Source organism: Triplophysa dalaica, chromosome 22 (genome assembly GCF_015846415.1).
Source record: "Triplophysa dalaica isolate WHDGS20190420 chromosome 22, ASM1584641v1, whole genome shotgun sequence".
In the NCBI taxonomy this organism is placed as follows: Eukaryota; Metazoa; Chordata; class Actinopteri; order Cypriniformes; family Nemacheilidae; genus Triplophysa; species Triplophysa dalaica.
This window is the reverse complement of record NC_079563.1, coordinates 6550029-6573926: the sequence shown is the minus strand read 5'-3', so window position 1 is coordinate 6573926 and position 23898 is coordinate 6550029. Positions and strand designations below refer to the sequence as shown.

Sequence of the window (23898 nt, the reverse complement as noted above, 5' to 3'; positions counted from 1 at the left end):
ACTGGCTCCACTAGATCCACTGGACCTATTTTTTCTGTTCCACCTTAAAGCATCCGCACACTCGGACTCCACTACCGTAACTTGCACATAACCTGGTTTTATTGAAATGATTTGTAATTGCGATGATGGTGTTTATGCTTTTGAGAGATAATTGACAGATTAGTTTGTTGAAGCAGCTGGCTGTCTCATAGGGTATTGTTTTGTTCCTCGTGACAATCAACAGAGTTCATGTGCGTTTGACACATTTGATCATCTATTCGATATCTAAAATAAATGATCAAGTGGGTTGATATACTAGCGTGGTCAGTTTGAACTCCTCATATGCCAGCATATGACACCGCTGACCGTCTCAATGCCTCTGGTTATTATTTACAATAACTAAAAGTCAGTGTTGACCTACACCTGAAATAGGATTTAGCAAACAGTATCCGCTCCAGTTACATGTGAACATCATAATACAGTAGACAGGCGGTGTCAGGTCCAATGTGAAAGATACACCGTTCAAGCACATATAAGATAAACGTGATTCAAGTCCCACACATGTGAATGGCAACTGGTGTGAAGATATTCTTGTGTCAGACCTCAGTGAACTGAATTCACTAAAGGTTCTCTTACAGTTGCTCATCCTCTTCTCCCTTCTCTGCGTTCTTCATCAGTGGTTTATATTTCCTCTTGAAGAAGTTGAGCTGAGTAAAGAAAGTGTTTTAATAAGGTTATTATGAACGTTGTACAAAAGCACTAAATAATTACAAAAAGGCAATATAAAGTACCTTCCACAGTAATGCAACTGCAAGAGCCAATAATAACAGTCCGCCGATGACGCTCCCTACGATGACGCCAACTGGAACGTCTCCTTTAGCTCCGGGTTTGCTTACTGTGACATCAACCTGCAAAGAAACTTGAGTTCATCAGCTATAAAGTTCCTTTTTTTGAATGCTAACTCTTTGATCAACCAAGTGCTGAACATCAAGGAAGCAGAAATAAATGTGTTTTAAAGGCAGGGTTTCGATTTCTCTTGGCCGTTGATGACGTTCAAATCACCAAACAGACACACCCCTACCCCCATCTTTCGCTTACGTTAGCGCTTGGCTCGGCTAATGTCTGTCCTGTGCACTGTGAACGTACTGCTTGTCGCTATCCGTCCCAGAAACACGGATTGTTCCGCGCATGTGCGAAAGTGCGTCTACATCCGACCGAAACAATTTACGGCAGTTTAAAAAAGTAGTTTGAAACAACTCGTTCCATAACGGAAATATTTTTTTATAAACTCTTTATTGAAAATTGGACATCAAAAGACATTAAACAAATTACAATTTGTAATGGTTTGGAAAAATGTACTGAACGAGGGATAAGGCCTTTTAAGAGCGGAAAATAGTCTTTTTAAATGAATTTTGTTACTTTTTTTATTTTTTAATACCAATTAAAATAAAATATAAAAACTGATATGTGTCATGAGTTTGAAATATTTTTTATATATTTTTTTATTTTATATATATATATATATATATATATATATATATATATATATATATAGAAAAACGATTATACAATAGTTTTTGTTTGTGATTCTCTTTTTTTGGCAAAATATGTCACGGTTAATATGTGGCACAAATTGTTACCCCGAATGAATAATTCAAAAAAATCGTACTTAATAGTTTAAATTTGTTAGACACCATTTAGCAAGTGTGTGTTTTATTTTTAAGTTATGCTGTCCATATTTTAGCATAATTTAACAAACGTCCTTAATTCATTCAATTTAAAACGTCTGAATTCATTCAATTTATTTATTTTATACATTTGCTCCTTGATGTTAAATGCAATTTTCAATAAAGAGTTTATAAAAAATATTCCGATATGGTCGGTATGGTTCCAGTTGTGACAAACTACTTTTTTTTTTAGTTATTTCGCGCCTGCATGCGCGGAACAAATCGTGTTTTCGGGACGGATCGGATAGCGACACTGCTGATTGGCTACAAGGTTGTTTTGGTACCTGGCCCCGACTCGGTTGTCTAAAGTGTAATTCGGAAATCGGTCACCCCTCCTTTAAATGTACTGTATCTGCAATGTCCTCTATTTAATCCACTTCCTCATATTTTTAATTCACCCTCATGTCATTCAAAACCCATATACGAGTCTTTCTTCTGCAGTACATGAAAGAAGATATTTTGAGAAATGTCTTTGTGGTTTTGGGTCCATAGAGCGGAAGTCAATGGGGGCCAGTGGTGTTTGGTTATCAACATTTTTCAAAATATCTTCTTTTGTGTCCTGCAGAAGAAAGAAAGCAATACAGGCGTAAGATATATGAAGCAGGACAGCAAAAAGGATGTGAAGGCCACATACTAAAATGTGTCATGGGAGACAATATACACTGTAGTTTTGTAGATAATGATAAACATTTACTAAAACATGTAAAGTATTTGAAATAAGTGAGCAAACACCATACCTCCAGACGCTTCTGTTCAATGAACAGCAAGTCAGATTGAGATGTCTTTATCTCAGCTCCCACGGTAAGTAAGACGGAGAGAAAATCAGCCTTGAACCGTACAAACATGGTGATGGTGAGACGTCAACATTTACATCAGGTTACACACTGTAAGCCCAGTTTAACATCTGTGAAACCGATGATGTTACCTTTGCAAAAGTGCCGGTCCATATTTTGGTAGTGACATTGACGTAATAATCGCTCTTCTCCTTCAGATCCTTCAGGACACATTGCATTTCCTGACATGAAGCCGTTTTGCAGTTCTGCGCAACACATGACAGATACAGTTACACCTCTGAGGCTGGAAAATTCAAGACATCCTGTTATTTGTACTGTGATCATTAGCCCTCCTATGAAAATAATACAAATCATTTGCGCACAAACAACTCTCACAGACATTCATACTTCATTCATTAGGATTTCCTTTGTAAGTCATAACCGATAAAGATGTCAAAGTTTCAAATGCACATGTTTTTAAAGCTCTCGAGTTCAGGAAAATGAGAGACAAACAGCCAGAAGCACTAACCAGATCCTTTGTTCCTCTAAAGCTCTCCTCTGTTATGCTGGCAGGAAAAGGCTTTTCGTTGATCTTAAATGGGTCAATCAGATGGTTGTCCGCACAGTGTATCTTTTCAGGCTGTTGCGTGAAATTGAAACAATATTTGGATTCGTAAAATCAAATCATTCCCATGTGCTTTCAATCACGCGTGTTCTCATATTTGGACAGTTGCATAAACAGTGTGTTAAAGCACAAATATGTCACACACTGCCAATGTTTTACAAGGAGTTACTCACGGGTGAAGTCTTAACCGAGGTGACATACAGAAGAGGATTTCCAGCTTTAGTGCTGCTGGGCAGTGTGACGGCGAGGTACATCAGGTTGACCGCGAGGGTTCCTGAAGAAACCTGCAGAAATGAACCCATTCACAGTGAACAAGATCGTTTTGTCATAATAGCATTTATCTACTAGCATGCTTCTACTATTTCTGCTGTTTATGAAATGCACATTTGCAGTATTCATGGATTGTTTATCTACAGATTTTAAAGGGATAATTCACCCAAAAATGAATGAATTCTTTCGTCAATTTATTCACGCTCATGTCATTTAAAACCTGCGTGACTTTCATCTCCAGAGAAACAAATGAAGATATTTCGAAGAATGTTGGTAACCCTTGACCCCGTTGTATTGACTTCCATTTTAAAACCACTGAGACATTGCTCAGGATATCTCCTTTTGTATTCTAAAGAAGACAGAGTCGTGTAGGTACATGTTTTGAAGGTGAAAAATGGAGAAAGAAAGAAATCATTTTTGGGGTAAACTCTTCCTTCGATTCGCTAGTTGCACAGGAGGGCGCCGGTGAGCTTTTGTAATTTCTTGTTGTATAACACTGTATGGGAAAAGGAGGATTAAGGATGTTTTTTAAGATAAAATAATAAGAATGTAATTTATAGTTAATATGACAGATAATCTTTAGATTGCTGAGCACATTAAGACAAAACAACTGCTGCGGACTAAAAAAGCTCACCGGCGCCATCTTGTGCAATTGCCCATAACCCAATTTTGACAAAGCATAATACATCATTTTAATACTAATAAAGAATAAAAGTTTACAAATCAGTTTAAAATGGATTTCCAAGATAATAACTGGTATTCCCATTGTATATTAGAGAGTAGTGTGCTTGTGTTTCATTCTAAAAAGATCAAATAACTGTTCATTACTTTTTAAAGCGAGGTAACAGATGGAGGTAGTGAGACCCTGTGAAGTATATCACTCAACAGAACACTCACCTTCAGATTAAAATTAAAATCTGGACCAATGTCCCTGTAGGAGTTTATTGTGGTTGGGATTTCTTCCTCTTTTTCAAGTAAATAAACATTTATGTTTGCTTCTCTGAAACAAAAAGTAAAACGTGAAATTATTTTACGTTTAAAGGAAATATCAGTTTGGGGAAAGCAGAGAAAAATTCACAATGATTGTAAGATTTGCAATGACGCACAACTCGCATGGGACAGGTTTGAAACTAAATGTAAAGCATACTTGGTATACAGTATCTCTACTTTAAATGTAAATGACTACAAATTGTGAGAGTGACAAAATAAATGTAACAATCCTTGAGTAAAATCAACAAGAATCCCTGTTTCCCCTAAACAATAATCCTTTTACTAAAGGAAAATGTTTTTATTGTAAAGTAATCAAAAATGAACAACATATACAGCATAGGGCTAATATACTTAAAGGGATAGTACCCAAAAATTCTAATTCTGTCATCATTTTCCCACCACGAGTTGTTACTAGGAGGGGATTAGACGGATGAATCGCGGACCAAATCATTTGAGAGACAGTCAAGAAGTAAGGTAAGAATAATTACATATTATTACGACATAAAAGTGTTTTTACACCTGTATGTACTTGTTGTTGGACAATCCATTAACCGAAGTAGGACCTTAAAAATCATATGCTACTTACTACTTATGCTACTGAACACAAAAGAAGATATTTTGAGGAATGTAGGACAGAAAACCGTTCTGGGGCACAACTCTTGGAAGTCCAAGATCTGTTTGGTTGCAAGCATTCATCCAAATATCTTTCTCTGTGTTCAACCAAACAAAGAAATGTATACAGGTTTGGAACAACTAGAGGGTGAGCAATTCATGACAGAATTTTCATTTTTGGGTGAAGTGTTCCTTTAACAAAGACTTTTCATTGAAATAAAATAAAGAAGCGGGCTGCATATTATTTGACAACCTTAAACGAAACTAAGATTGAAAATGTTGACTTAGTGACACAGTAATTTTGAGGCAGTGAAATTATTAACTAAAAATAAATAATAATAATCTAAAACTGGAACATAATTTAATAAATTAAACTTAAATAGCAAAAAAGGAAAACATTTACTATACACATTTAACATAATAATTAAGACAGAAATATATAAAATAAAGCCAATTAAAAATATTTGGGGGGCTTTGTCATGATACAGTGGAGAGCTGACAGGAAGGCTTGGGGTGGCGATAGGAGAGCAGGACCAGCAAAGGACCGTCAATATGGGAATCGAAGTCCGGTCGCCACGAGGGCACTGGCGCCAGATATCGGCACGCTAACCACAAGGCTGCCAATTCAAAATATGAATAAAACTGAATGAAAGTGAAGCAGAGATGGAGGTGTGTGTTATAATCTGACCTGCTGAAGATGATCTCAGAGTTGTATTGGACAGGAACAGAGACAGATATCTTGTTATCAGCAGGAGTTTCTTCTGAGCTGTCACTGCAGGAGAAATCAATCTTTTATTAACAATAAAACCTACAACTGCCTGTATACGTTCAATTCAGTGTTGTTTTACCTCACGGCCTCAAAGACAACTTCAGCAGCTTTCTGTAGCTGATTCATGTTAAAGTCGAAACTGATGACAAATGAAACCTGGTGACAAAGAAATCAAAGTGTTAGAATAGTGTCAGTCAGACATAAGCACAGATGAACACTCAACTTGTAAATGTCTCACCGATTGATCTGTTCTCAGGGCTGGATAACTCACTTGGCAAACAACTGTGTCTGATTCTTTCAACATAGTGCACTTTACCTCTGACCCATCAGTCTGAAAAAGTTGAAAAAATACAGTCATACAACGCAATTCCTCTAATGTAAGTTATTCTTAAACTTGAAATTTGAAATTGAAATGTATGTAAATTGTTTTTGTAATAGATCAGACAAAAATGATTTATTTATTTTTCTATTCATCTTCATTTCACCAACCCTGTGTGACTTTCTTTCATCTGCAAAAGAAGATATTTTGAAGAACGTTGATAATCAAACAACAAGACTTCCATTGTATTGACACAAAACCACAAAGACGTTTCTCAAAATATCTTCTTTTGTGTTCCACAGAAGAAAGAGTCATATACAGGTTATGAATGACACAAGTGTGTAAAAACAATGACAGAATTGTATTTTTGGGTGAACTGTCCCTTTAATTATAAACAATTAAGAGATTTATATTTCTGATGTCACGTACTACAGGTGTAACAGTAGCGTAGAACAGATTACTGGAGTAACTGGCAGATACTCTTGCATTGTAGGCGTTTTCCTTTCTGTTCATTACTGTCACAGTGAAAGACAATCTTTTATTGCTGTGGCTGACCACTAGTGGAGTTTTGCTAAAAAGTAAACAAACAAACACAGAATTAAATTCAAGTGCAGTAAAATGATCTCTTATAGCTGGAGATGCACCGATTTATCGGCCAATATTCGATATTAAAGCATCTGATTAAAACATTTTTTTTTGAATTTCTGCTCTGCATATGGAAAGTGTTAAGAAACATCACCAGTTTGATGTGTAATATTAATAGTCATTATATGAATTAAAAACATTCAGAAAGTTACAAATAATCATGTAATCAGAATTTAGTTAATGGGAGGAAATGTATCGGCAGATATCGGTGGAGAAATGTATTATGGGTTTACCTCTACTTTTATCAGTTGTTATGTTAAAAAATGTTATTTTATTGAAAAAGGAAAATTGTTGCACTTTGAAGGTCCAAAAAGTGTTTATGACATAATTGCAAATTCATAATATGACATAAAGGTTTTTATGTTGGCATGTTTACGTCACGCAGTCCAAGAAATCTTACCCAAGATTATCTTCACTCTCCACACTCAGCACCAAATCACTGAAGCAGATGTCATCTCGCCCACAGTCCTTTGAGAACGGGATCTGATCCGAAAAAAAATTAAAAACTTAGAAATAAATTCAGCATTCAAGGAAGTTGATGAAAAATGTCCTGTATTAAGATGTCCCTCTTCATTTTCCATTGTAAATCATTTTCAGACCAGGACACTTTAACAATACAGTTTTCTGTGCACAATATTGTTAACATACCGTAAATAACTCGAGATAACATTTTGGTATACTTTCTATCAAAAAGTCCATATTCAGAGTGCTGTCTTACATGGAGAGCAAGTTTTATCAAAACATATGATGAGAATGCTGATAACAAAAATCAGACAGACTTAAAAAAGGCGACAGAACTGTCATTGAAGTGTCCCTCTAAAACATAGAGGTTTGTGTCACTCACAAAAAACTCCCATGCAGACAGACTGAAGGCATCGAGAACAGGGTCTGCGTCCGGATAGCCCAGCACCACATCCACACGCAGAGCGATCGAGTTAACAAGATCAGGGCTCTCCTGCACGTAGACGTCATGCTCTTCACACGTGTCCTGCACAGTGACGCTGATGTTCTTCTGCAAGACTCGATCCGAGTTACTGAATTGACCTCTTGAGCTCACACGAGATGACTGTAGATCAGCATCCAGTTTCAGATTGTACCTGATATCTGAATTTATATAACAAAAAGAATCTGTGAACTTATGATCGTATGAAGTACTATGATTACGTGTTTATTTTCATATCGTCACCTTGGAATTATAAGGTTATATTTGCACACTGCAGTTTTGAGATGTTGAGATGTTGAGAATTTTGCAATTCACTTTAAAACCTTTTTATCTTTCTCTTAGAAGGTCCCGAAATGTACACAATGTAAAGAATAAACAACACATAATGTCAATTTGTTGCCACAGAATAATAATATGCAAATAACTCAATTATTAATTCCATGAAGTGCAGTGCAAATAGACTTTAAATAAATAGCTATATTACATTATAAATAAATTATTTTACTTGTTTTTTCTTTGTCTAGGTTTTCAGTACAAATATTTAATAATTTTTAAATCACTATACATTTCCTTTAGAAGCTAAATGACCTAAGATGTCTTGTTTTCTGAAAAAAAATCTAAATGACGTGAGGTCATGTTTAAAACAAGCTTAGATTAAGAAATAATATTATATCATTTTGCTTCTCAAGTAAAATATATAAAGTATATTTATACTAGAATAAGACAAAAATACCAAGTTGAAAATCAATTTTGGAGCGTTCTGAAAAATTCTGAAAAATAAACATATTTCTTAAAAGCATTTTTGTCTTGTTTTCAAGTTTCTAAAAACTCTTAAATCAAGAGCCATTAAAATATTCAAGATTTCAAAATATAAGAATTAAGTTTATGTTTAAAAAAAGGAAACAAATCTGCAAGTAAAATTAAATTAAAACAAAAAAGCTAAAACTAAATTCACATTATTAAATTTCTTTCCCAGTGGCAGATTTTTTATCATTTTTTAAATATAAACATAAATAAATAAATATTGACTGTAAATGTCTAAATAAACAAGTCTAAATATCACTTTCCTTCCTTGATTTAAGAATTTTTTGATATTTTATAGAAAAGAAGACACAAATAGTAAAAAAGTCAAAAAACTGTTAGATTTCCAAACAACAGTATTAATCGAGGAAGATTTTTGTATGAACACATTTTTTAAGTCTGATGACCCAGAGATCTGATCTGGCCAACATTGAGGGATAACATGATATGCAGAATAACAGACATGGCCTAAATCTCCAAGAACTGTGGCGACATCTCTCCAAGACACTTGGAACAACTCTGGTGTACATGACCCTATTGTTGTTAGATTCAGATTCATTCTTACCCACAGCCTGTGGTTTTATCGGCCTGAATGCTGCGCTGAAACAGACTTTAGCCTTAAAACAGGACACCTGCCTCCCGGCAAACCGACAAGGTTTACTCAAAACACTGATCTTATCAGGAGTGAAGGAAACCTTTGCCGTGACCACCGCGATTCCTCTGCTCCTGCAACCACAAACATTACAAGCAGAGAGTTCAATTGATTTATAGGTTTTGGAACTAACAGGACAGTCACACAGAAAGTTGATGCGGTGGTGAAAGTGAGAATCCGCAGGACAGCTGGGGGGATTGTTGAATATCCCACCATGACTGAAGTTATCCGTGCAGCTGTTCCAACTCCATTGTTGAAGGTGGGCAGTAAATGAATTATTAGAAATTAGCATGGGGTCCCGTTACATAGGATCTAACCCTGCTGTTTTGCCCCCGGACAAACTATGAAAATCAGTGGTGTCATAATGGCTGACGTGTTGAAATTCTCACCAGAGCTGGACCACCTTCCCAAGACCCCCCACAGCAACATCTGGGATCGAGTCACCGTTCATATCTGTACTGCCATCTAGAGCACGTCCGAAAAACCTGAATGTTCGGTCCACTTTGGAGCCAAGAATTTTCTGAATTCATGAAAACAAGTTTAGACATTTGCTGTTTTTTATGTGGGGAAATAGATTACATATTTACGGGAGTTTTACCTGTGAGCTTTGCTTTCTGATGGTTTTTTGATTTCCGTAGTAGATGTAAATGGCTCCTTGATCATTGCCTTCCAAAGGAGCACCAACCACCACATCACTGAAACCATCCAGGTTCAGATCTGGGACGGCAGTGATGGCCATTCCAAACCGAGCGTTCTTTTGGGAGCTTTCCAAGAATCCCTGGTTACTTAAAATACCCTGAAAACATAAGATGCTAATTCTAATAAGATTAATACTGTAAAAGGATTCTTATTGACTTTAGATCAACACATAAGGACTGAAGGTGGATGGGAGTCATTTATGCCGTGGACCATCATGTTTTTGTTCTTTTAAAAGAACATTGAGTAATGCAAACAAATGCTTACAATCTGAATAATAAACTCATCCTTTCAATGTAAGCTCATTTGAGAATGTGAAGTGATTGTAAAAATGTTTTAATCAATAATTCACCATGTTTGCCAGAAAAATATAACCTGTAAAAAACAGAAAAAAAACTAATATTTTTGCAAGTGAGGCACCAAATTTTTTTTTTTATTATTGTTTTTGTTATTCATGTTATTTTACACCAAGCTACAATTAAATGTCATTTGATACTAGTTACCGCATTTTGAAAATGTAAGAATTCTGTAAAATAAATGTTTGGTTTAGTAAAATTGTGCATTGACATTTAACGCATAAATACTTCATGAGGATTCTACTCATACCTGATTTCCACAGTAATGATTTGTTGTTTTAACAACCATATTGTATCACGTTAGTAGCTTCAACTTAAAAATAATAAAATTATAACCTTTTTACCATAACCTAAAATCCTTTGTTCATGCAAAACAAAAGTATAAATAACTAGAATAGCTCAAACATATGCATAAAGTGAATGGAAAAATTGAGTTGTGCAAACTACAGTTAAAATTAAGTTAAGCTAACATACGTTCCCAGTGCAATGAACTCAATATTATCGGTACAAATACTGTAAGGAATTGAAACTGAAAATTTTGATTATTCATGTTTTTTTTAATAATACGCATATTAGATGTATTTAGTATAACTGATGTTGATTTGTTGTGTATAATCGTTTTCTGTGAAGTTACTATTCTGTTGAATAGTGTTTGCTTTGGTAGGAATAGACCCAGGTCAACCCATCGTATTTCTTCTAACCACAATAAGGAAGACACACATCAAATATGCAGTATGTTGTGTGCTTCTGTGGAGAATCATTCAATGAATGAAATCAAATCACTCAATAATATTTGTTATTGTAATATACTTCATTGTGCTATATGAACATTATACGGTATATTAATTAAATATTTTTTTACAGCCTATAGGAGTACTGTAAGTTGATTGAACTCGTGCTACATATTTTTTTAAGTAAATATGGTCAAGGGAAGATTTTTTGGTAATTTTGACTTAAAATCTCTAAATTGAATTTACTTAAAAACCATGATGCAAAAATGGTGCACATATATTTTAAGTAAAGTCAACATATAATTTTTTACAGAGTACATTTTCTTAAAGAATTTACGGTTAATTGCTGTTTGAAGCAAACATGACGTTCTAACATTGTATTTCAATGTGAGGTCAATGTAGCAATTCTACAGGGCCATACAGCTGAAGCACATCAACACTTACATTCACAAATCATAGCGAATATTATTGTGAATATAAGGTAAATGTGAATAAAATGAAAAGTACCGTACAGAAAAAGGAGACTAGCAGTAGAAATGGTCTCACCTTAGTAATAGAGAAGATGTAAACTCTCCCTGTTTCAAACTTCTCTTCACTCATGTACATTGGAGCTCCAACCAGCAGCACATCAGTCACACCATCAGCATCCACATCAACAGGACAGAGAACACTGCCGAAATAAGACCCGATCTACAAACCACAAATGTCAAATACACTTAACGCTATTGTTTTTTCAGCTTGTATGTGCTAGCTTTGAGGTCATTTGTAAAACAACTTTAAATGCATTTCAAGTGTATATTTTCTTTTCTGAGAAAATGGAAAATACTGTTCACGATCATGCATTTATGGGCTTGTTGAAATTATATCCCATGAGCTCTTTATATTGAGGACCCTATCCTACACAGGCGCAATGCGGCGCAGCGCAAGTGTTTTTGCTAGTTTCAGCCAGACGTAGTTCTCATTTTCCCGTCCTGTGTTGCGTTGTTTAAATAGCAAATGCACTTGCGCTCATTTGTGTACCCATGGGCGCCAATAGAGCCTTGAGACTATGACTTATTGGAAGAAGCATGGAATTGTAAAATATTTGCTACACCAGGACTAAACTTTATGCTTTGAGGCAACAATGCTTCATCGATGATGAGTCATGAAGGATTCGTGTACCTGGTCTCCTCTCTGTGAATCTTTGATGACCGGCTGTTTCTTACTGTCGAGGGTGTAAACTACAACTTGTCCTTTATGAACAGCACGAGGAGCACCAGCCACAAAAAACTCAGAAGATCCATCTGTTAGAGTGCTGACAGAGTAACCTGAACAGACAGCCGGGGTAATGAGTCCAATTTAGCTCAATGACAACAATATTATATATGCGTACATACTTTCATATAATATATAATGTACAGTATATGGAAGATTAATGTTTTAGTTGTTCATATACAGTAAAGATACATTTGGTGGAAATCATGCTGTTTTACCAAGTAATGAACAATGTTTTTGGTCCTCCAGCACGTCCTCAAAAGCATTTCTGGGTAAAATGTTTGATTCCTGAGCAGTTTGGTGAACAACGGTGCCGATCCATTCATACGCTCCAACTGCACCCAGTAAGACCACATCCTACAACCCAGACTGAGAATGTTAACCACTCAGAGGTCGAACATTGATGGATTATCATCCCATGGAGAGGAAAAGAGTCAATACCTTATTTTTTGTCTGATGTGCACTGAAACCCACTTGGGACATTTCCATTGAGAAACCCCCAACAGCCTTTCCAACACCTGAATAAAAGAAAACAACAATAAAAGAGAAGCTCAAAATCTCCACTACATGAACTTTTATGTCATTCTTTTATTTCTTATTAATGCAAAGTACAATAGACATAATTAAGGACCTTCAATATTGAATATTCGATCTCCAAGAGTTCCAACAATTTCTATAAGGGCTGCCTCATCAGACACATCAAAGAAGTATTTCTCAATTGGAGAACTGGCTATTGACTTAATCTCAGCAATGAGTTTACTTGTTTCAATGTTATTCCTTGTGTAATATCCCAGCATCTATAGGAAAAAGGCAAAAAATCATAGCATAAAAAAATAAATTAAAACTATATTTTAGTCTAGCATCTTAAAAGGAGACATATTTCAGCCAACTTCTTGAGATCTCCTTGGACTATTGAATTTATATCTATTATGAATTCTCATTGGCTGCATTATTTTCATTATCTGGTTCAATTCATCTTTTTCAAAATAATTTTTTTGTTTTTCTAATGAAAACCTTGATTTGTTTACAAAAGTAATGTCAACATACAGTACAGTGTCTTTAGGTAAACATATTTTTAACATCATGAGACACATTTTAGCCAAGTGTTTCAAATCTTTTGAACAGTAGTGTATTTTGAATATAAATGTTAAAATACAGCATATTTCAATACATCAAGTCTGTGTTGCTCATATATATTTTATTAACTAACCGCAATCCCAAAGCGAGTGATATTTTGCTTGTCACACGCTTGAATCACAGTGTCCCTCAGATTTCCATCAGAAGACTCTCCATCAGTGACCACTACCATTACTTTTGTGGCACCAGGACGACCTCCGTTTTGGGGTAAGAATGCATTGTTTCTATGAAATACAAACATATGCACACTCACAAAGTGATCGAAAGCTCCACAATTGTGCACTGTAAACCCAAATGTTCAAAGTAATCAAACAGATTAAGTAATATTCAATATTTTAAGTTCCTGAAACACTTTTTTTTACTTTTGAGTAAAGTGTATCATTATTTTTGATTATCTTGAAGTTTTGACTACAACTCAAAGCTCCTTGTTCACTTTACTTAATGTAAACATGTTTATTCAAAACAATTGGTCAAGAAGGATTTCCAATTCCCAGCAAGCTTTGCGTCAGACTGCATAAGAAAATATGATTATTTTATATGTTTTTAGTAAAGTTAAAGACTTGTTAGTGTTTAATATTCATTCTCTTAGATATTTAGAAGAGTTTGCACATTTTCCAGTTTTGTGGTTACCATTGTTTAGAAGAGTTGTGCATGTGCCTAGCCTCTGCGTAGCTACATTTGACCTGTAACATTGTGCTAATATCGGTTCTGAGATCAGTCTCTTCTTGAATTGCAATAGTCAAGGTGTTTGTTATATGCATATAAAGACATGCAAAATAAAGAAACCGAAAGAATTTAGTTTAGTTAACTTAAAAATGCAATTTTGGTGTACTCAATTGTTTAAATTCTGTCTACTAATTTGAAGGTTCTGTTTACTTAAACCAAGAACCTCTAAAACTCAAAAATATTTGAGCATTGCCAACTTATCCGGGTTTACAGTTTTGGTTGAATATTATAAAGGTCCAGAACTGTACTGCTGTAGAAATTCAATAAAAGGAAGGAAGGAGACGGGAACCGGAAGACATTTAAACATTTAATAAAGTAATAACAGCTGCGGCCCCTCACGGCCGATCGCCGGCAAACAAAACATAAATACAAATACAAAGTTCTCTTTTATGCTCCCGATCTCCTACGTGATTCGAGACCGGTGCGCGCACAGTTGGCGCTCATTAACAATTACTCACCGGTCTCGAACCACGGTCTCGCCCCACCTACTCCACTACAACTGCACTTAAGTCAAAAATGTTTTTGTATACTGCGAATACATTTTCTCTTAGTAAGTCCTGGTTTTTCTGTTTACTGTATTTAATTTGTAGTAGATTACAGAATTCAATGACAGACCATTTACAGTCATTTTATGACCCACCTGGCAAATTCAATGGCTTGGAACGTATTCGTGCTTATTCCTTCCTTCTGCTGAATACTTGAAGCAGCTCTAATCATGGCCTCGTTTGTCTGATAGGAATTCAAATAGAAGTCGAATCTGGCATCAACACCGTACTGTAGGACACTGACCTGTTGCAGAAGAAATAAGAAACATACAAATGATTAAATACAGCAGACACATGTAGAGGCCCAGATCAAAAGCACCTAAAGCATGTTTGCTCACCTGAGTGCTCTGAGGTCCAATATCTAAGCTTCCCAGCAGTTTCTTGAGGAAATCAACGATTGGTTTCCACGGGTATATGCTGTTAGATCCGTCCAAAACAATGGCAATATCCATAAGGGTGCCACACTCTGTTTGAAAGTGGAATAGACCATCTTAAAATTTTGCTACAAGAAGGTCAGTCATGGAACTCAGAGGCTGTAGCTTTGTGATCTACACTCACCTAAAGGAGTATTAGGAACACCTGTTCAATTTCTCATTAATGCAATTATGGTGGTGGTGTAATGGTGTGGGGGATGTTTTCTTGGCACACTTTAGGCCCCTTAGTGCCAATTGGGCATCGTTTAAATGCCACGGCCTACCTGAGCATTGTTTCTGACCATGTCCATCCCTTTATGACCACCATGTACCCATCCTCTGATGGCTACTTCCAGCAGGATAATGCACCATGTCACAAAGCTCGAATCATTTCAAATTGGTTTCTTGAACATAACAATGAGTTCACTGTACTAAAATGGCCCCACAGTCACCAGAGCTCAACCCAATAGAGCATCTTTGGGATGTGGTGGAACGGGAGCTTCGTGCATCCCACAAATCTCCATGAACTGCAAGATGCTATCCTATCAATATGGGCCAACATTTCTAAAGAATGCTTTCAGCACCTTGTTGAATCAATGCCACGTAGAATTAAGGCAGTTCTGAAGGCGAAAGGGGGTCGAACACAGTATTAGTATGGTGTTCCTAATGATTCTTTAGGTGAGTGTAGCTTGAGTGACTTAAACTGATTTTCACAGTCAGTCCATAGCCGCTGACAATACAGTGTATGCATCATCTACATCTCCTTTTAAAGGATTGAATGCTGTAGGCCAGGGGTCTTCAACTACTTTTCTCTGAGGGCAAGATTGCAAAATTATAAATGGGATACGGACAGTTTTTTAAAATATTCTTATATTATTTTGTATTTACTTTATCTGCTGCATTTTGTTACTTTTATGCGGTTTTTCGTTGCTAATACTTAGATTAAAGGTCATATACAGTGTTGGGTGTAACTAGTTTCTAAGTAATTATTTACTTTAATTTACTTGAAAAAGTAAAGTAAGGGATTACTCTGATTTATTTTGTAATTAAATTACAGTTACTTATGATGTAATTGATCTAAATAATGTGAAATATATTCAATACTGGAAATGACATCAAACTTTAAAATGTATGCTTTAATGTATCCTTCTCACATTTGTATACTTAGTTATTAAGAATAATTTAAGAAGTTATCTATTATTTATTTGAATGTAGGATATAGAAAGTAATTAGTAAGAAGAAATTAAAAACTTTTTGGAGAGAGTCATTTGTACAGTAAATTAATTACACTATTGAATATGTAAGTAACGTAACCCACACTGGTCATATATTAAAACATGCACACAAATATTGCATCCAGTATTTTTGCCTTTTCATGAAATTTAATTAAAAGGGATATTATCTCTTTAGTTGTATTTTATTTACCTTAATGTGTTAGTTTACCCTAAATTAAACAGCTGTTAATTTAATCACCACCACTCCCCCAGGTCAATCCAATATGTGGGTGGTTGTTTTTTCAAGAACACAACACAAAAGTTTTTTCAGCACAAAGAAGGTTTATTTCTCCCACTTGTTACGTTAAATTAGGGTCTTATAAGGCGAATCAATAGATCTGTTCCAGAAACTGAACGCTATTATTTCTTCCTAATTCAGCCAAACTAACAAAAAACTCTCTTTCTCTCAACAGGTAGTGGTCTATCTTTTGTTTAAAGTAGTAACTTTGTATTAGCACCTATTGTATTATTGTTCCTGTATGACATATCGCTTCTTGCTCCCTGACCTCTCTAAAAACAACACAGCCTGTCCCTTATCTGAGACTACCTTTCACTTTGTGTACCCTTCCAGCAGTTACTTTCAAGAGGACATGAGGCGTTTTGGAATGCGCCCTGCCTGAGGCTGTGGATTGCCAGTTATAACATTGTAAATAACATTAAGTCCTTAGACAGACCCATCAAATCGCTTTATAAGGTGCAAGTTTATCGTTATGAGCCGCAGGAATTACTTTTGTATTCAAATAAGAGCGTTTTGGACTGGAAAGAGGAGGCATCTCATGACCTGCATTTCTTAAAGCACACTATTTTTAAAGTCTCTCCACTTATTTAAGGTTAATATGTTAAGGCGACTAGCCCTGCTGTAGGCAGTGCTCAGAAGTATTAACAAACACCCGCCTCCATCCCCAGCACCACATGCCTAGACCTGTTTACGGGATATTGTGCACATTGTAGCAGTTTCACTTGCATGCTCATCATCGCAGCATAAGCTTATCTAGTTAGACCAAAACGCAATATGAAGAGTTTGGAATCCAACATTTTTCAAAAAATTAATTTAGTTTTATTGTGTTAGTTATCTGTATTTTGATAGTTATTATGGGTTAAATCAAAACTAAGCAACTGCAGTTTGATTTATATTAATTGGAATGCACAATAAAAAACATGATTTTTGATATTGAACTGTCATGAGTATTAACATGCTAAAAATGCATCCCAAGAGTTATCCTGACCGAACTGTTTATAGAGATTAATTTACTCTTGCAGTAAACTGAAGTATGTACTTACTTTGAACGGCCGGTGAGAATGCTGACTGGAGAGAAAACTGTGGGTTCACCTCCGCACATACTCCTGGGTAGAAGTACAGACTACCACAGAGCTGTGCCCACAGAGGACCACATGTCTGCAACACACACAGAGTTCAGGTACTCAAAGCTCATTTGTACATAGATTGGAAATATGCAAACAGGCGATACATAAGTACTGCAGAATTAGCGCTCATTGTTAGCTGATACATTATGTTATGTTACCAAACTCAACCCTATCATAGTCTTACCGCCTTTAGAGTCAGATGTAACAGTTCTTACCATAAATCCACCATTTTTCATTGTACGAGTGAGAGTTAGTCCTAGACTCATGTTGATGTTGTTGCCATTGGAGACAGTTGGCAGGTTGACAAAATCTAAAAGCATATGAAACATGGTGATATTTGAAAGTTTGAGGTTTTGTTTTAACCTTGATTCACCACATCAGGTTTAATCGATCTTCTAATTCAAATTAAACTTATCCAACAAACTCTTTGAGAACACAGTGTTTGATGATGTCACTTTAGAAGTAATAGTAGAAATGTTTGTTTACTTTGAAGATTAAGCGTCTGACAGCTGGTTCCAGGGTTTTTAAGGTCACACTTAGAGATGTCTCCCTTTTGGTTCTGAGTGTATCCCTTCAATGGAGAACCCACCAGGAGCCTGACGAACAACAAAAGATTTTACTCTTTCTGTGGTTTAAAACACAAACTCAACAGAAAACTCTTTGTCTGATAAACATCACACAGGAATATCCTCATTATATGTGCTATTCCTTTTGGTGACGCTAGTGTTGCAGAAATGACAAGCTTCCCCTGTAATGACCAGTGATAACACAATAGGGTGTGTGTATCTGAATGTGTATCCAAGTTTATGTGTAGGTGCATGCTGCGTTCTTATCCATTATAAAATCCAAACACACCTACTAAATTACACAGACTGCCACTACTACTGTAGGTCGCCTTAGCATGATAACATGTTCTGCTCAGACTAAACAGACTGAACAGTGACACAGAAGATTACATCACGTCCTGTGATTAAAAAAACAAGTAATGTAAGATGGTTTGATGTTCTTGGAACCACTGTACTATGTTTTATTAATATCTATATCTTCACATTATATTTAAGGCATGGTTCTAAAATAAAATGTCTGTCGTTGTTTATTCACCTTTATGTTGTTCAATACCTTTATGACAGATGGCTCTATTAGACTTAATGTGGAAAACAAAAGAAGATATTTTGAAAAATGTGTTTTTTTGTTAATACAATGGATTGAATACAACATTCTTAAAAACCATCTTCTTTTACGTCCTGCTGAAGACAGAAAGTCCTACGCGTTTGAAATGATATGAGGGCAATTTTTCGGCTGAACTGTCCCTTAAACAAAGAACTATTTTCTCAATTATATATATTTTGTCATATCAATTTATCACACTGCTGGGTGACAGAAACAGTTTAAATTTTGTTAAAAATTATGATTTTGAAAGAGTTTACAGATCAAAAATATTAAAGATAATCTGCAATTATTCTTTAACAGTGTTCAAAATAAATCACTGAAATGTGTAATTTTTTGTAGTCAACTCCCTACAGTACTTTCATGGGATCCAGGGGAAACTCATAAGATCCTGTTAATACAGAGTTGTGAAATTTCCTGTAAACCAATTCTGGGACATTCCCAGGAAATTTGCACATAGTATACGTGTTCCCTTAAAAGGGATATGTGTGTGTGTTTTGGGCTCGGGCAGGTCAAATTAGTCAGAGCTAATGCCAAACTCACAATGAGAGTGATAACATCAGCAGCATTCAAACTAGTGCACACTAAAGCATGAAACGCAATAATGATGATGTCACGAACAGCCTACGCTACAGCAGGAAATGGCTCATCTGACCAGTTGCTCACCAGGGAGATTGTTTGGAAATGCTTGCAATAAATGCCTGTCTAGACGCAGCAGAGGTTACCATGAATGAATGATGATTAAATGCATAAAGTTGGAGTTAACCATTACAAATTATATGAAGCAACACTATCATTTGTTGTGGGCAGTTATTACAGAGGTGCCACATTATTATAATACAGATCCAGTTCCAGTCCATAAGACCGCTTGGTGAACACAGTAGTCTCCTAAAAATCAGTCTGATCTAGCAGGAAATCAAATCTGTGTCTGCTAAAATAGAGGGAAATACTGTTCTACTCAAAAAGTTAAAGGACATAATTTAACACAATTGTTCTGAAGAGTTGTGTAGCAGCTGTGCTGTCCTGTTAAACAATGCCTTTTATTATTTACAATATATCCCAGTTGCTCATACGTTGTTTGTTACCATTAGATGAAGTACTGGACAATGTAGATTAAATATTACTTAGTGAAAATGTGCTATATTGTATACTAAGGAAAGCTGTTTTATTGACGGGACTGAGAGAAGGCATTTGTTTTCTTGCAGACAGTTTTCTTAAGGAACTTGGCCTCTTTGTGATACACGGATGCAGATAAATTTAATGACCACAGGAAGTCTGTTTGTTCAGTACTGCATATATTGAGACGAGTGGATTCATGATAGAAAAGAGTCATCAGTATCCGAGTGTAAATTCACACCTATAGTAAATGCAACAGTACCGTAGCTTGTATGAATGTTTGTATAAATTCATAACATCTCATTTGTACGTTTAGCTGGTCGTTTACCAATTTTGTTAAAAATATCTTCTTTTGTGTTCTTCTTAAGAAAGAATGTCAAACAGGTTTGAAATGACAAGAGTGTTTGAAAAATATGACAGATTTTTAGGTAACCCACACTGTAAAACAAAACATAAACTTACAAAGGTTTTCCTGTTATTTTTTTCAGATTTGTATGTATTTTTGAAATACGGTCAAAAAAACATAAAATTACAGAAAAAGACTACAAATGTACAAGAACGGGCAAAACATTTAATTTTATAGGGAAGACCCATTATTTTCCAGTTGATTTCTGGCAACCCAGCTGTGCCCAACTTTCTGTTTCAGTTTTTTGAACAAAATGCTATTTTTTACAGTTTATTTAAAAAATGCGGTCAATAACGGTAAAATTACAGTATAGACGGGGTAAACATTATCCTTATATCCTCTAATTTAACGTCTCGTTTTTTAATGGAATTTTCAGGGCAGGGACTTTAGTAAGACCGTGTCCACACCTGACACGGCGTGATGCAACAAAAGACAATAGAATGCATTAGAACCAACCTATTATCAGATTAAATTGGTCAACACTCTATATGGTGCGACAATCCCATTAGAACAAGTCGTGTGATGTGTCCAGCCGGTTGCGTCTGGTGTAGGCACGGTGTATGGCTTTTTTCTTGATAATGATTAGTATGTTCTTATAATCTTGTTTTTGTATGAATCTTACGAATTCATACAAATTAGCCACAGCATAGAAAAGTTAAGAATTACAGAGATCAGGCTGTTGTATTTTATAAATCTTACCATTTTCCTTGACTGTTGCTGAACTGTTGCAAAGTGTAACCAAACTGTTCTGACGACACCCCTGAGAAGATCTTGGATCCATAAGTACCCACATTAAAACCCTGAGAGATGTCAATGCTCCAATCTGTAAAACATTGGAAAAAAACCTGAATTTACCACGTCCCACAAAAAGCAACATTTACGACACAATCAAACCAAAAAGAGAACATTTAGAAAGTGTGGTGCATGATTGTTTTCAACCAGGTTACTTTGTTAAGAGTACTGTAGACATGCCACAGCAAAAGATCTCAAAACGTGATGTATAGACTGACTGTGTTTGATGTGGGAACTCATAAAGATTGTAAACAATATTTAGTCACTCAAATCCACGGATGAATCATGAAATAGGCAAAGCTATTACATTACATCCTCATATGCTAAAAATCACAACTTCTTAGCAACAAGATGGAAGTTTACTATAGACTTGGTCGCCAGCCAATAGAGCCAATGTTGAGCTGGTCATAATTCGATTGTCTGAATATTTTTCTTACTACTGTACGTGTATCTATGGAGCTTGTCAATCGACATCTTGATGAATGTTGCGCCGTCTCGGGAGAATAGCTGCTAGTGCGTTCAACGCAGTGTTTTGTTTTTCTTGTTTGACTAGGAAATATAACCATAGTAGGTCGGTCATGCTGTGTTAAAAACTGCAATAGCATTACTAAAGCATTATAATGGTTCATCGTTCAGGAAAAGCCCATGGTTCTTTCACTTCCGATGTCCATATATCAAAAGCAACAAGTGACGGTACAAATCAAAACAAAAACAGCAGTGGAGTATGATCCTTCAAGATGGCGGCGCCTCTGCAGTATAGGGCGTGACGTCAACTTCACATTCTCTAAACAAGGGATTGGGTGAACATTATGAACAGGAGCTGTATGAGACATGTTCTAGCCTGTAAACAGCTTAAAATCTATTGTCCTTAACAATTTGGGGATATGACAGTTCATGCTTTTTAATCGATGTATTATAAATGACAAAGTTGTCGCGCTGTACATCTAAAAGTAACCTAAATGGTGGACTGATAAGGTAAGCGTGAGGACCAGCACACAACCAGCTAAAGCCAGCTCAAACCAGCTACCATGCTACAAAAATACCTAATAAAATACGCTGTTTCAACAGGGATGTTTCAATTGACCTGCAGAGACTCAGAGATGCAGAAACATGTCTGCACAGGAGCAACACACACCACAGAAATCTGTAGTCTTCATCAGTGCCTGTTCATTCACTCAAACGTCGCTTTGTATTATGGTTTCAATATTCACTATTGAATAGAAAAAAGTGTCAGCAAGAGAGCCATACATAAAAGACCAGACGACTTACTTATATGACCTCTGACAGAATCCTCCATTCATTAGTTGGGAAACTTGAATTTAAAGAGACAGACATAGTCAGTGCACAAAGAGAGCCAGTGTGCATATAGCACATGTGAAACAAGACAGAAGAATTATGTCATGAAGAAGAAGAAGAAAAAAGAGAGGTCAGATTGCGGGGTTACAGAGAGGAAATGCAGTTCCAGTCCACCGCTTGCTTGCATTAGGATCAGAAAGCCAGATTTGGATGCTTTGACGCCATTCAGAATACGACAACACTATTTCTAAGCATTCTTTAGTGTTTTCATTGTGACACATTTTGCCCATGTTGACATATGGAGATGTTAAACTTCAAATTGCATGAAATGCGTTGAAATTGCATTGACAGTCACGGCAAATAACAGAATATCATACCTTAACAAACTGATATAACTATTTATTTTCCACACATACGTTAATGTCTCGTGTCTTATCTCTCACTGTAGCATATGCATTATGATAAAAAATGCAACTCTTTTATATAACCCGAAACTAACTTTTAAAAGTTTTTAAAGCATTTTTATAGCGTTTAAGCAACTCGCAATTCGGCTACATCAATGCAGAGATCCAAAATAAACCCGTGTGTGAGGGTACTTACACAAAAAATGGAGTAACAGCAGATATTTCATGACAAAATCCATAATATTATCCCGCATCCAGTGTTTCTGCATCCAGTCCAGCGTGAGTGCGCGAGTGCGTGTGTGAGTGCGCGCGCGCGCGCGCGTTGTGTGTGTGAATCAGCGGAGCAGCGCTGAAAGAGGAAGGGTTTGAGTTAAACATCACTTTTACAACACATAACCCCCTCAAACTTATACACAAATGTTAAGTTAAGATGGCTTTTTTACAAACATAATGATAAAATGTGTAGCCTAATAATGACATGTTTACCGTTGACACCAATGAGTATTGATATAGGACATTATGGGTTTGTAAGAAACACATGAGAGGAAAGAGATTAATAAAAATGTTCTAACTTAAAAATTTAGTAATACAGTCACATACGTTATATAAATTGAATGCATCAATATCTACAGACAATAGCACACAAAACCTTGTTTGTTGGATTGGAAATGAAATGTACAGCCTATAGCTATATATAAACCTGAGACATCATTGTGTAGAGGAACTGACTTCATACATCCATTAAAACCACACTGAACCAGATGGTTAAGTGTAAGAAGGTTAAAAGTCAAAATGGTTTTGAGGTAAGGCATTGCACGCCATCACTTAACTGTTTTGTTATTCTAAGGCATTTTGGGACATATGTAATGGATAAGCATTGAATTTAATATCTGTTTGATATTAAACCTAATAAAGAACTACAAATAGATAAACCGAAATAGAAATAAGATTTAAAGAATTTAATCTGCCTTCAGGTCTTGGAAAATCACGACGCCATTTATACTAGTTTTACAAAAAGGAGATGTACCACAATGTGAGTTCCCATACATTCCCATATTAACTCTTTACATGCTCTTATCTTCACCAGAGAGACGGATAAAGATAAAGGACACTTT

At 35.8% G+C, this 23898-nt stretch overlaps 1 protein-coding gene across 1 annotated transcript; it reads right to left on the bottom strand.

Annotated features, from left to right (window-relative positions):
- Positions 1-547: 547 nt before the first annotated feature.
- Positions 548-23089, bottom strand: itga2.2 (integrin, alpha 2 (CD49B, alpha 2 subunit of VLA-2 receptor), tandem duplicate 2). Its single transcript, XM_056737365.1, has 29 exons — positions 22980-23089; positions 20991-21114; positions 18089-18198; positions 17818-17912; positions 17519-17633; positions 14889-15016; positions 14646-14794; positions 13353-13503; positions 12774-12939; positions 12584-12660; positions 12361-12499; positions 12050-12195; positions 11435-11578; positions 9704-9901; positions 9495-9625; positions 9019-9179; positions 7554-7813; positions 7110-7192; positions 6494-6635; positions 5984-6076; positions 5825-5901; positions 5665-5748; positions 4272-4374; positions 3278-3388; positions 3009-3119; positions 2632-2745; positions 2444-2533; positions 771-887; positions 548-686 (listed from the first exon to the last, which is right to left on the bottom strand). The coding sequence occupies exons 1-29, from the start codon at positions 23050-23052 to the stop codon at positions 612-614; spliced, it is 3567 nt and encodes a 1188-aa protein (XP_056593343.1). The 5' UTR covers positions 23053-23089; the 3' UTR covers positions 548-611.
- Between the last annotated feature and the right edge of the window lie 809 nt (positions 23090-23898).

What these genes read in the sequence shown, in the direction of transcription:
- itga2.2 (XM_056737365.1), bottom strand. Translation starts at nt 23,052, where the DNA reads ATGCAGAAACACTGGATGCGGGATAATATTATGGATTTTGTCATGAAA. An exon ending in TCGAATATTCAATATTGAAG is followed by an intron (nt 12,661 to 12,773) that starts GTCCTTAATTAT and finishes TCTTTTATTCAG; the next exon opens with GTGTTGGAAAGGCTGTTGGG. An exon ending in GGACCGGCACTTTTGCAAAG is followed by an intron (nt 2,534 to 2,631) that starts GTAACATCATCG and finishes GTACGGTTCAAG; the next exon opens with GCTGATTTTCTCTCCGTCTT.